General features: G+C 37.7%; 1 protein-coding gene across 1 annotated transcript in view; it reads left to right on the top strand.

Moving 5' to 3' along the window:
* The window catches only part of aup1 (AUP1 lipid droplet regulating VLDL assembly factor), a 43,841-nt gene extending 42,173 nt beyond the window's left edge, over positions 1 to 1,668 (top strand). The window contains exon 12 of the mRNA XM_039751841.1: positions 369 to 1,668. Within this exon, the coding sequence (XP_039607775.1) occupies positions 369 to 414 (46 nt within the window). The 3' untranslated portion in view covers positions 415 to 1,668. The remainder of the gene's footprint in view (positions 1 to 368) is intronic.
* Positions 1,669 to 14,934: the final 13,266 nt, after the last annotated feature.

The raw sequence follows: 14,934 nt of genomic DNA, 5'->3' as shown, positions 1-14,934 counted from the left end.
AAAGAATGACAAAATACTGTTTGAGTGAGCATAACAGTTATAACTTAAAATGATGTGTAATAAAACAAATGTCATTCCAAATGCAATTCAGTCACAAAAATGTAACTTTAAGCTGATCAGGCAATATTTTTTTTATTGACCAAGGTAAAATGTTAGCATTACATCATAATTCTGAGAATTTGTGAAAAAAATATCTGTTTTCTTAAGCACAATTTTTGTTAAGCAATACTCGATTACATGAATAATCTAACCAAAGGTTACTTTTTTGGTAAGAATGTAATGTTTCTTAGTAGTTACTTATTTTCTGTTTTGTAATTTTTTGAATAAATGTGTGTGTGTATATGTAATGTTTTGTCTCCTTCTAACAGGCGCTACTTAGAGAAACATGGACCGAATCTACACAATTGCCAGTGACCTGGGTATTGAAGTCTAAAAGAACAGATTTTTTTCTCTTGAAAGCCATTATTTTTGAAGGATTTTAGTGACCTGTGTGGAAAGAAAATGTCACATGCAGAAGTTTTTTTGTAAACCACAGATGATAATGTTGAGTGAGTCCTAAGAAATAATTAAAGGAGGTTTTTGAAATATTTCTGCATGGTGTTTATGCATGTGCCACCTTGTTCTTTTAAATCCTTTATTTGAACAAAGATGATTATTTTGGTAAAGTTTGTACTTTAACCCAGTTACAGTGATGCATTGTTATTTTTTACAAAAGTAAAATTAATGTGAAATTTCAACAAGCAAATGCAAAATGTTTGTAGTGCAGCTGTCCACTCTGCCCTCCCCTGAGCCCCAATCAGAACAAGCCATAACATTTGTCTAGGACCTGTATGTTCACAGCTAACTTGCAATAATAAATGGAAGTATCAGTGTTTATTATAACGACAGGCAGATGATAATGCAAATACTGTAATAGTAAATGAAATTAGCGGTTATCTTGTTGTTTTGCTAGAATGTACTTATTTTGCTTTGGTCTTGGGTCTTGCATTTACAGGTGGGTCTGAGAAAAAAACTTCAGGTTCTAAGCACTTGCAACTGGATATGTGCAATTATAAATACATAGCCTGCTACCAGGTATATTAAAGAATAGAATATCATATTACGGTCCTGGTTCAGATGTATATTTTTGGCTGTCCCTTACCCTAGACATTAAAATGCTGCAAAAATATTTTGTAATGTACTTGAACAAAATTAATTAATTTCCCTTTATTTACATTAACGGTCTCAATAGGCTGAAGTTATTCTTGACGCATATGGGTCTTATACCTGTTCAGTTTTCAAAATGCCTCACCTTTTTTGCAGTAAAGCTTTATATTTTATTTAAAAAGTAATTTATATGGTTAGAACTTAATTGGTAAGAAATAAGTGCATTATGTAAGAGTACACTAGTTCCAATGGTGCTTATAGAAATTCTGAAGACCCCATATTGATTCTGTTGAAAAATGCTGCATCTTTCCTTTTGGAATTTGAACTCGGTAAGTTGTGTGCTGTATACTTTCACTTAAGCAGAATTTTACTATTTCTCTCTCTATATATACATATATATATAAGCATTCACAAAACTAAAGATTTGTCAAAACACACATTGGTAAACATATAGTACCTACTCATCTTGAAGGTGTTGAAAAGTAATGAAATGCTTTTTTATAATAAAAAAACAAATATGCACTTTTTGGCGTGATTTTTTTTTTTTTAATGAATTAACTTATTATACACATGCATGTTTAATAATGTGGCAGTCTTTTTGATATGTGCATTACCTAGGGAAAAATTAACAAACACATTACAGAAAGGCAAGGGCACCATGATTGGGTGTTCCAAGGGTATTTATGGTTTGCTCAGTAAACGTTGCAAATATAATTTTTAAATCCTTATTTTATTAATGAGAGGATTTTTTATTTTGTTACATCAGTGGTTAAAATGAGAATATTATTATATCCTACAATTGTTTTGACAAATTCCAGAACCCCGTTTCCTCTATTTGTCATCTGGCCATCAATTGTTTTTGTTTATATGAAAGTTTTTTTGATAATTTTATTGCTAAATGAATGCTATTGAAAAAGAATTTTAAGTGCATGTTTTTACCAAATCTCACTTAACCTTACTTTGGGTTAATCAAACATATAATTCTTCTTTGATCTTGAGAACCAAAGTTAATTCTGGTGATCATAAATGTTTATACTTTCAAATTATTTCTGTACTGCTAAAACAGAGTCTTGACCGTTAATCGTAATATTCAGATTTGGACAAGATGAAACTGTTAATAAAAGTTTTTGTGAAAATCTGTGCATGCTTGTGATATGCTGGACTAGGCTGATTAGTGAATGTATCAGACAATAATTTGAAAATTTGTCCAAAACCAAGTAACAAATCAATTTTTCTTTTAGTAGATTTTAATGTGGTATTTGTTCAGTCTTTAATGCTAGCAGTACAGTTAACACTTCCATCGCATTCAGGGAATATTATTGTTGCAGTACAGTCTAAACTGAAAAACATTCATCACTGGAGTAAGGTTAAACATTAAATGAATGCACTGTTGATAAAGACCAGCATTAGCATGCCATGGAGATGACCGCAATAGCACAGTTATGAACTGAGGGTGCAAGTCAATTTAAACGTTAGCAAATTCATCAATTCAAAATACAGTCGATTCCGGTTAATTGGACCACCGGTTAATCGGACCAGCCGCTTATTCGGACCGAATCCTAAAGAACCAAAACAGATCATATTACATAAACCTAATATTGTTCGCTTATTTGGACCAAAATTCCGTTTAATCGGACCAAAGAACGTGACAGAGAATAAGAAAAAGAAGCCACAAGTTGCCCGCGGAAAGCAGATGTAAAGCGGGTCAGCGACATCAGGAGGTTCCCTGGGCTCCCCAGGAGAATTTATGCTTTTATCAAAGGTCATGAAGTCGGAAAATTTGTACCAAGTGCAAACCAGTTGGAGTGAACTTGCCTGCCCTTTCTTTTCTAAAACGGACCGCCCAGTAGCCGGCAACATGAAGTCGAGTGTAAACAAGTGCAGTGCGTAAACAGAATGTGTCAGATCACACTAGACAAGTTCTTCAAGCATTGACTGGAATTTGGTAATGTAGCCTTTTTAATTGTGCTTCGCATGCTGAGTGTTGTGTGGATTGTTTCAAAGAATTTGTAGATTTTTTTTAATAAACAAAGTTGTAAGCAACCGTACATGTACATATGCGTAGTTTTTGTTTGTACGTTCGCCATACGCATGTGCAGCACAATAAAAGTCATAATGACATTTTAATATGTTACTTATAGCACGTCCCATCTTGGTTGCACATATATAGGGTATGTTCGTGTAATCGGACCAGCCGGTTATTAGGACCAAAATGATTGCGTCCTGATGTGGTCCGACTAACAGGAATCGACTGTATTCTCACATGCACTTCCACTTAAGAGCCTAGTTCTGATACAGTAAGTACAAATACAGTGTGAAATGGAAACACACGGAATGTTGAAACATAGTGCAGTGTGTACATTTTACATACAGTGTGTGTGTATGTATTATATATGTCAATGTCAATTTATTTATATAGCACATTTAAAACAACATAGTCATGCTGTGGCCAAAGTGCTTTACAATAATAGAATAAAAGAAAAACAAAACAATTAACATAAAAACATAGAGATAACATCTGTGAATAAAATATATGAACATAATACAAGATACATAATAAATAGAAATAATGTTATATAATCACAAAGAGGAAACCATCAGTATTACTGAAGGTCACGGAATGCACGTGAATAGAAATGAGTCTTTAATCTTGTTTTAAACAGTTCAATTGTAGATGACTCCTTTATATGATGAGGTAAAGAGTTCCACACATGAGGAGCAGCAGCTATAAAAGCCCTGTCTGTCCCCCTTGGTTTTACACTTGGTATGAGGGACAACAAGAGACAACTGACCAGAAGATCTAAGCACTCTGGATGGCTGGTGTAAAACACACAATTCAGATAAATAGGCAGGAGAAAGCCCATGTAAAGATTTAAAAACTAGCAGCAAGATTTTAAAATCAATTTGAAAACTGACGGCAACCAGTGTAAAGAAGCTGAAATAGGAGAAACAGAGTCATACTTTTTTGCCCCAACCAGAAAGCGAGCGGCAGCATTTTGAACCAGCTGTAACCTGCGTATTAGGGATTTGTTAACCCCAGAGTACAGCAAGTTGCAGTAATCAAGGCGAGAAAAAATAAAAGCATGAGTAGCTTTCTGAATAGACATTACAACGAATATCTTTACAACGAAATTTTCATTGCAACTAAGTATTTTTATGGTCCTGACAGTTTTCCCCATATGACACAAGTCTATAGAAGTCTCATTACTACGAAGTACATTCAGCAGATACTTTTCATTACCACCAAGTGCCCAAAAGACCTTGAACTGCCTGAATAAATCATCCACAGAGCATTTGTTCTGTTGTCGCAGCTCAGTTGTGCACAACAATCTCCAAACAGAAACATTGCAAAAAAAAAAAATAGTTTGAACTTTCCTTGTACTTTTTTTTTTTTGCTGTTTTTGTTTTCGGTTGTTTTCAGTGATACCTTTTGCTTATTGCTCATCAACATTTGAAAAGCAACCATTGGAATTTAACTCATTGTCACCCTCCTATAGAAATGGCAGACACGAAAAAACGCTAACAGTTCATATTAGAAAAAATAAACTTCACCATCGACACAGTCAACTTATGTGAAAGACCGAGCAAGAAAAAGAAGAAAATGTGAGGTTTCTAAACTCTCTTGGGACCTGCCCCAACTGGACAACACGCCGAAGAGCATCCCGAAGTGCAATCACCGTGTCTGTGGAAGACTGGTTATCAATTGGGGGATGTACATGTGCTTTCTCAATTTTTTTATTTTTAATAAATTTGCAAAAATCTCAAACTTTTTTCACGTTGTCATTATGGGGTGTTGTGTGTAGAATTCTGAGGAAAAAAATGAACTTAATCCATTTTGGAATAAGACTGTAACATAACAAAATGTGAAAAAAGTGATGCGCTGTGAATACTTTCCGGATGCAGTATGTATGTATGTATGTATGTGTGTATATGTATATGTATATGTGTACATAGATATATAGACAAATAGATATAGATATATAGACAGATATATACTGTATATGTGTGTGTGTGTATATGTGTATATATATATATATATAAGTTCTGTAACCGTGTCCTGGCAACAGGGAAGTCAAAATTGAATTTTCTGACCAGAGTGGATTTTGGGACGAGAGTGAAGCTAACATGGAGTTCCACAGTAAAACATCTTCCTAGTAATGGTGCCACTCCTCATTGGGTGCTTTTCTGCACTTAAACCTGTGTTAATTTTTATCATTGAAGGATTTGTACATTTTGTTATGTAATCTGCAGCAGCTGGTTCTTGCAGTAAGATGGTAATACAAAATACACAAGCAAGGAAACCTCATACTGATGGAAGAATAATGTCAGAATAGTCTGGTGGAAGTCCAGACATATTCTCTTCTGAGATGTTGGGGCAGGGCGTGAATCAAGCAGGTTTGTGCTTGGAAGGCTTGAAATGTCATTGAGTGAAAGTAGGTACTGCAACTATTACTGTGGATTCAGAAAGTATTGAGACCCATTCCCTTTTTTTTCACACATTTAGTATACTCTCAAATTAAGCTACATTTTATCCCCAAGAATGACTAAGTGAAAATAGGATTTTAGGCTTTTTTGAAATTTAAAAAAATAAACTAAAATATCACAATGTGCAACTTTTCAGACTCTTTACTCAGTACTTAATTGAAGTTATCTTTGACAGCAATTGCTGCCTGGAGTCTTATTGGGTATGATGTGACAAGCTTTACACAGTTGGACTTGGGGATTTTCTGACTTCTCTGCAGATCCTCTCAAGCTCTGTCAGGTTGGATGAAGACAGTTAGTGGACAGCTATTTTCAGGTCTCTCCCAGAGATATTCAAGACTGGGCTGTTGCTGAGAAAGTCTAAAACATTCCCCAAGTTTGTCCGTAAGCCCTTCTTGTGTTTTCTTTGCGGTGTGCTTGCAGTCATTGTCTTGTTAGTACATGAACCTTTGGCCAGTCCGATGTCTCAAAACTCAAGCAAGTTTTCATTAAGGATATATTTGGACTTTGCTCCATTTAGGTTTCCCTCAACCCTTACTAGCCTTCCAGTCTCTGAAAAATGACCCCAGAGCATTGTATGGCCACCACTCTGCTTCTTTGGAATGGTATTGCACAGGTTAGGAGCAGTGCCTGGTTTCCAGCAGACATGACACTGATCCTGTTTTCATCAGACCAGGGCACCTGTTTTTTTATGTGTCTTCTTGTTCTGACATATTTCCCAGATCGGTGGTGTGTTGTTGTGATGGTCGTCTTTCTAGATGTTTCTCCCATCTCCAAACAGGTTCTTTGCAGCTGAGCCAGAATGACAATCTGATTCTTGGTCAAAGCTCTTCTTTCATTATTGCTCAGTTTTAAGTCCAATTTTTTAATTATATATGCTCTTTTCTAAATGTCTAAGCTCTACAGGCAATTCATTGGACATCATAGTTTGGTTTATACTCTGATGCACATTGTCAACTGTGAGGCCTCTTGCAGCCTTCCCTAATCCTGTCCATTGACCACCAGTGAAATCCAAACAAGGTGTGGAAGCCTCTCAGTAAGGATCAATAGATTGGGCTGTGCCTGAGCCACATTTCAAGTGTCTTAGCAAATGGTTTGAATATCTGTGTTAATGTGATGTTACCAATGTTTGTTTTTAATAAATGTACAAAAAATTATAAAATTCTGCTTTCGCCTTGTGATTCTGAGATAGTGAGTAGTGATATTTTTAAAACATAAAAAGAATTGAAGGGGTCTGAATATTTTCTGAATCCACTGTCCAGTAAATAACAGACTACAGCCATGAAAAGGTCTGCTCAAATTAACATAAAAAATACATAGTTTTGCCAAGAATCAGTGTGCATAAATCACCACGGTATGGTTTTCAGTATTTTTGCCCCACTAAGACTTTGTACTGTGTCTTCAGACGATTTATGTGTGGTTTAGATTGCGCAGCAACTCTTATGGCTATGGCCTTTTATGAGGATCATTTTTTTTTTCTCGAGCATCTTTCTACTTCATGCTGTGCAGTAGAGATGAGAACATGACACCGAAGTGTCAAAGCTTATGTCAATCAATTTGATGCATAGTGAGTTGAATCACTGTGTCGGAGCTTGAAAACACCGTTGTCATGTGACCCGTGACGTTTGATGTTTCGGACATCATCAGTGCTTCACAGTGCGCTTTGTTGGTATGACCGCCTTTCATCCGTTTGACAGCTTTGTCAATAAATTAACAAGTAGCCCATATACAATACAATACAATCTATATAGTTCACTAAGGGCAAGCAAGACAGAGAGCCCCCCCACCAACTCTAAGACCATTGGATACACACAACAGAGCCCCGCCCGCCAACTTTAACCCTCCTCCCGCATCATGGGATACGCACGACAGAGTCCCACCCACCAACTTTATCTCTCCTGCCGCGTCCACCCCTCGCTCTTGAGGCATGTGTACTGCCTGCTCATGTGCCCGCACGGAACACCTCGCCAAACACAGCCTCAGTCGCTTTCATCTCTGCTACAGTCCATATGAACCTCAGAGCCATGTTGACTTTTCATTGTTCTTTTCGATACCGGCTGCTTTTCTATATATATAATCGACCAAGTTGCCCGACCATGGGCAACACACGACAGAGCCCCGCCCGCCCACTCTAACCCTCCTCTTCCGTCATGGGGAACGCACGACAGAGCCCCGCCCGCCCACTCTAATTCTCCTTCTACGTCCACCGTCGCTCTCAAGGCTAAAGAGAAAGCTAAGTCAAACAGCAATAATTAGCAAACAAAGATAACTGGCAGTAACAGTGCAAAATTCACAATAGGTATGCCAGTTTGAAAAGGTAAGTTTTGAGGGTAGTTTTAAAATGTGTTACTGAATCGAGCTGACGTATATGAGACAGAAGAGAATTCCTGAGTTGAGGAGCACTATGAGAGACGCTCGAGCTCCCATAGTACACAGTTTGATGTGTGGTACAGAAAGTACAGCTGCAGATGAGAATCAGAGTGAGCGAGACGAATGTCAGTCTGTAGGAGATCAGTGAAGTTGTGGAGAGCTTTAAATGTTAAGAGCAGTATTTAGTATTGTATTCTGTAGTTAACAGGGAGCCAGTGAAGTTGAGAGAGAATAGGTGTAGTATGTTCAGTGGATTTAGAACAGCAGGTGGTTATCATGGCAGCAGAACTTTGAATAAATTGTAAGCGATGGATAAGTTTTTGTGGGATGACAGATAGAATAGCATTACAGTAATCTATATGTGAGGTGACTCGGGCATTAACCAATACTTTAGTACTGTGTTGCGTAAGAACAGGACAAAGTCTAGAAATGTTTCAGAGATGGAAGAAAGCAGTCCGAGAAATGTTACTTATACAGGAGGAATTATTTAATAATAATAATTATTAATTAATAATTGCCATTATTAGTGTATAAATGGATATAAATAATTGCATGTAAACGATTCGCCAAAATCTGTTGTATCTAAACGATACTGTTTAAAACTTTATTGTTTTTTCATCCGAAAACCCGGTTTCCACGTCTATCTGTATTAGTTTAAATGGCACTTTTACCACTTGCAATAGGGCGGACACGCTGACATATCGTGTCGACTGGGCAACACAGTGAATGCGGCGTCTATCTATATATGTCTGTTTTCCATAGCCTGCTACAGGAAGGTACTCTCTCGACCATTGGCATTGGTTTCACTCCTTGCTATTTTCATTATACTGCGACGGTGGTTTCCAAGGCCTTTGTTTTACTGAATTCCTTTCTCACCATTTTCCGTTCCTATTCTTACATTGCTGTATGCTACGGCGGGCTTCGGCTAGTACAATTTATTTTTGTATAGCCCAAAATCACACAAGAAGCGAGACTCTACATAGGAATAGACAGGCTCTGCATTCAGAACTAAACCTCCTGACAACTAAAGAAACTGAACAACTAATTTATAAATCCAGACATCATTACTATGAACATGGAGAGAAAGCTAATAAGCTTTTAGCTCAACAAATTCACAAGCAAGAAGTGCGCAACGCAATCTCAGTAATCACCAACGCGAACGGAGATAAAATTGTTGACCACAAAAATATAATGCACACCTTCAGAGACTACTATAAATCCCTATATACTACTGAGTTTAAAGAAGACAATATACAATCTAATGCATTTCTGGATACATTACAAGTACCACAAATAGACACTTTTAGTCCAGAGGAACTGGATAAACCTCTGTCGTTATCAGAATTACTAGATTCTATAAAGTCACTCCAAGGCGGGAAAGCTGCAGGCCCTGATGGCTACCCTGCAGAATTTTACAAGAAATTCTCCACTCCGCTAGCTCCCCTCCTATTAGCAACATTTACAGAAGCCAGAGATAACCAAACTTTTCACCAAGCACTAATCACCGTTTTTCCAAAACAAAATAACGACATTACAATGTGCATCATACAGACCAATTTCACTTCTGAATAATGACGTTAAAATACTCTCTAAAATCATAGCTAGAAGGATGGAGAAAGTGCTCCCTCTGTAATATCACAAGACCAAACTGGATTTATTAGGGGCCGACACTTATCTTCAAATCTTCGACGCCTGTTTAATGTAATATACTCACCAACTAAATCAAACTTACTATCATTGGATGCAGAAAAGCATTTTACATGATTGAATGGAAATACCTTTTACTACATTGGAGAAGTTTGGGTTTGGCCCAACATTTGTGCATGGATTAAATTACTGTACACTAACACAGAAGCTTCAGTTTGCATCAACAACATTTGCTCAGACTACTTTAAACTAGAACGTGGCACTAGACAAGGATGCCCCTTGTCACCGCTGCTGTTTGCTATTGCCATTGAACCACTGGCAATACATTGTCGAAATACTGATCAGATAAAGGGGATTAGCAGAGAAGGACTGGAACAGAAAATCTCATTATATGCAGATGACATGGTACTGTATATATCGGACCCAGAAAATTCTGTGCCTGCAGTCTTAGCAGCACTCACAGAATTTCAAAAGATCTCTGGTCTCAGAATTAATCTGAATAAAAGTGTACTCTTTCCAGTGAATTCTCAAGCATATAATATTAGATTAGACACCCTACCTTTTATCATTGCAGAACAGTTTAAATACCTAGGGGTAAACATCACAAGTAAACATAAAGCTCTTTATCAACAAAATTTCGGCGTCTGCATGGAAAAAATTAAACAAGACTTGCATAGATGGTCAACCCTTCATCTAACACTAGCTGGAAGAATTAACACTGTTAAGATGAATATTCTTCCTAAGCTCCTTTTTATTTCAAAACATCCCAATATACATTAATAAATCATTCTTTAAGCAATTAGATTCAACAATAACCTCATTTATTTGGAATTCAAAACATCCACGCATCAAAAGAGCGACCCTACAAAGACAAAAGGCAGAAGGCTGCATGGCTCTACCTAACTTCCAGTTTTATTACTGGGCAGCAAATATACAGGCGATAAGAACCTGGACACAAATAGAAGAACATACACAGGCATGGACCGCAATAGAAGTAAAATCCTGCTCTGTGCTCCAATAAACACACGTTATCGGCAATACACTAATAAGACAATTGTGCTTCACTCACTTAGAATCTGGAACCAATGTAGAAAGCATTTTAAGACGGAGAAGCTTCTTTCTGTGGCACCTGCAAGAGAACCACCTCTTTCAACCTTCACAAACATATGCAGTTTTTAATATCTGGAAAAAATTTGGAATTAACTTGCTTAGAGATCTTTATATAGACAACGTCTTTGCATCCTATGAACAATTACATTCCAAATTTAACATTCCAGCTACACATTTCTTTCACTATCTTCAAATCAGGAACTTTGTTAAACAGAACCTTCCAGATTTTCCTCATCTTGCACCCTCATCCATGCTGGAAAAAATATCGCTCAATCTCAAGGACTTAGACTCCATCTCTACAATATATAAAATCATTTTACAATCCCTTCCTTTCAAAGATCCAAGAGGACACTGGGAAAATGACCTCTCAATTAATATATCAGAAAAGGAGTGGAAAGTAGCAATGCAGAGAATTCACTCGAGCTCCATATGCGAAAGCATACAATTATACAACTAAAATTATATATCGAGCACATCTGTCTCGACTAAAACTCTCCAAAATGTTTCCAGGGCATGATCCAACCTGTGAACGTTGCAGCCAAGTCCCAGCCTCACTAGGTCACATGTTCTGGGCCTGCACCAAATTAACATTATTCTGGACAAAAATTTTAATTACCTTCAGACAGCCTTTGTGTCACAATCCCTCCTAACCAATTAACAGCTGTGTTTGGGGTTCTTCCAGATGGGATTAAGTAGCGATTTAAGGTGGGACGGATCTATGAGTTTTTTCGTAGACTCTGGTAATTCTAGTGTTAAAGTGGAGAAGGACAAACAAATTGTGATTGCATTCACTACACTGTTGACACGCAGACTCATTCTGATAAACTGGAAGAACCCAAACTCTTCTCTTTTAAGTCAGTGGGAAACTGATGTGTTATATTATTTAAAATTGGAAAAAATCAAATACTCAGTTAGAGGATCTGTACAGACTTTTTTCAAAACATGGCAGGATCTAATCAGTAATATTTTAAAATAAGCTCATAAAGCACAGAGAATTTATTAATTTAGGTATGTTTACAAGCCTTCAATTTCATGCCGTTTGCCTTGCTCTCTCTCTCAGGGATGGGGATCGATTTGTCCTTAACTAATTTTTTCTTTTTTTAAAAACTTGATTTTTATGGATTGCAATAAAATTAATAAAAATATAATAAAAAAAAAATCACACAAGAAGTGCCGCAATGGGCTTTAACAGGCCCTGCCTCTTGACAGCCCCCCAGCCTTGACTCTCTTAAGACGACAAGAAAAAACTCCCAAAAAAAAACCCTTGTAGGAAAAGAAATGGAAGAAATCTTGGGAAAGGCACTTCAAAGAGAGACCCCTTTCCAGGTAGGTTGGGCGTGCAGTGGGTGTCAAAAAGAAGGGGGTCAATACAATACAGTAGACAAAACAGAACAGAACAAATACTCAATACAGTATAAAAATAAACATTTTAGAAGTACGGAGCAGAATTCAACAGTAGATGACATAATATCACATAATATAATTTGGATTTGTTTAGAGTCCTGGAGACCTCATCCATCAAGCTGCCTCCCCCATTTGGCCATTCCACAGCTGAAATAGCGCTAATCCGATGCAAGGACCCCTCTTCCCCACGATTCCTGCGATCCTCCATCAGGGATGACTTTACCTTAGGCAGGCAAAACAACTTTGCAGGTGGGCCGTGGCACTGAGTGCCTCATTTGAGTACCAAGAAGAGAAACAGAATAGTTGAGGGTTAGTAACAAATTATAACTATCATGTTATTTATGTTTTAGTGCTATTGCCACCTGATTGTTAAGCCGAGGACCCACTATATCACAAACATACAAACATCAACTCACACAAATAACTCTTGGCAAAAGGAAGTAATACTTGGATTGCTCGTTTTGGGGAATTTGAATATTATCCTAGCCCAGATAGGTTTCATGGGAGTTCAAATCAGAGTAACTATTAAATTAGTTCAACTTTCATAATCATTTGCAGTGAAGCAGATGGGTATTGCTGTAATTTAAATGGATTTGAAACCCAATATATTCATTTTTAGTGCGTTTGGGAAACTATTGAGATAACTGCAAATCAAGCATGTCCTGTAAAACTGCACTAGAAATGACGTTGGGGTTTGTAGCATTTATTTCTATCAAAAATTCATGTAAAGTAGAGAAGCAGTCATAATTATTTTGTTCAACTGAAGATATCAAGAATTCCTGTTTCTTACTGAAGGATGAAAAGTTATCCTTTGTGCTAACAATTGTCACAGTCTTCCCTTGTATGGACAATTACCGACCAACCATTTTCCAACCCGCTGAATCCAAACACAGGGTCACGGGGGTCTGCTGGAGCCAATCCCAGCCAACACAGGGCACAAGGCAGGAACCAATCCTGGGCAGAGTGCCAACCCACCACAGTATGGACAATTATTCATGCCAAAATTAAAGCAATGCACAGTGTTAACAACATTGAAATGTAATACATACGCACTTGGTGCAGGTCTTATAGTCCTATCCAAAATGGCCGATTGCTTTTGACTATGGGAGACAATTTTCATGTCAGTTTAAAACGTAATTCAAAAGTGTTTTGTAAGTCATATCCAGATCGCAGATTGCATGTGATAACTAAAAGCAAAGAAAACATACTGCGATTCGAGACGACACTTCAGTTGTGATAGTATTTAAATGACCAATCAGCGTCAAGAGGCGTTCATCTTCTAAACGTTTCTGCATTCTGGCAGCGAGCGTGGAGTGATTAATGTAATGGTTAAAAGGTATGTTTTAGGTCTCACTGAAAAGATTTACATGTATGTTGTCTAAAGTTTACTTCTTTTTCTGCATTTTAAAATAAGCCCTGTGGTTGAACTTTCAGGGTATGAGTTTCGCAGTTAGGAGACCTGGGTTTGCTTCCCGGGTCCTCCCTGCGTGGAGTTTGCATGTTCTCCCTGTGTCTACATGGGTTTCCTCCCACAGTCTAAAGACATGCAGGTTAGGTGCATTGGCGATCCTAAATTGTCCCTAGTGTGTGCTGGGTGTGTGTGTGCGTACCCTGCGATGGGATGGCGCCCTGCCCGGGGTTTGTTTCCTGCCTTGCGCCCTGTGTTGGCTGGGATTGGCTCCAGCAGACCCCCGTGACCCTGTAGTTAGGATAGAGCGGGTTGGATAATGGATGGATGGATATTTTCATCATCAAGCCCTTCCGTGAGAATCCTAAATCCAAAGAGGACTGTTTCATTTATATTAGGTAGAATGCCCAGAGGGGACTGGGCGGTCTCATGGTCTGGAATCCCTACAGATTTTATTTTTTCTCCAGCCGTCTGAAGTTTTTTTGTTTTTTCTGTCCCCCTTGGCCATTGAACCTTACTCTTATTCGATGTTAATGTTGATTTATTTTTTATAATTATGTCTTTTATTTTTCTATTCTTTATTATGTAAAGCACTTTGAGCTACTGTTTGTATGAAAATGTGCTATATAAATAAATGTTGTTGTTGTTGTTGTTATATTGATGTCACCAAGCTTGGTTTCTTTGTATTTTTTTTTTATTTGTACCCTTTGTGATATTAGATATTTTTTTTTTCTTCTTTCCACATAGCGGAGTATAAAATAGTCATTTAGATTGTCAGCTTCCACCTGCTCTGTAAGACGGTGGATCCCCTGCCCTATCGACTTCCCGTTACCCCATCTATTGGCAACCCTTGCTCCACCTCTTCACATCAACTGGTCATTTATTTGCATTTAGTTTTTGCACGATTGAAACGGGGCTTTAAATTGAAAATTTGATTTGCATTTACTTGTGACACGCGACCTATGGTCATGAACTAAAATGCAACATGCATTTGTGTTGCATTTTAAACTGACACAAGAAATGTGTGCTGTAGTAAGAAGAAATTGGTCATTTGGTGAATTTGTTTTTAATTATGACACATAAACACACACAAACTAAGTGTGTATGCACACATGTACATAAGTATTCACAGCCGTTGCTCAATACTTTGTCGATGCACCTTTGACAGCAATTACAGCCTCAAGTCTTTTTGAATATGAGGCCACAAGTTTGCCACACCTATCCTTGGCCAGTTTCGTCCATTCCTCTTTGCAGCACCTCTCAAGCTCCATCAGGTTGGATGGGAAGCGTCGGTGCACAGCCATTTTAAGATCTCTCCAGAGATGTTCAATCAGATTCAAGTCTGGGCTCTGGCTGGGCCACTCAAG

This window comes from Polypterus senegalus, chromosome 4 (genome assembly GCF_016835505.1).
Source record: "Polypterus senegalus isolate Bchr_013 chromosome 4, ASM1683550v1, whole genome shotgun sequence".
Lineage (NCBI taxonomy): Eukaryota > Metazoa > Chordata > Cladistia > Polypteriformes > Polypteridae > Polypterus > Polypterus senegalus.
Note: the sequence above shows the minus strand (reverse complement) of the source record. Positions and strands in the feature narration are given on the sequence as shown.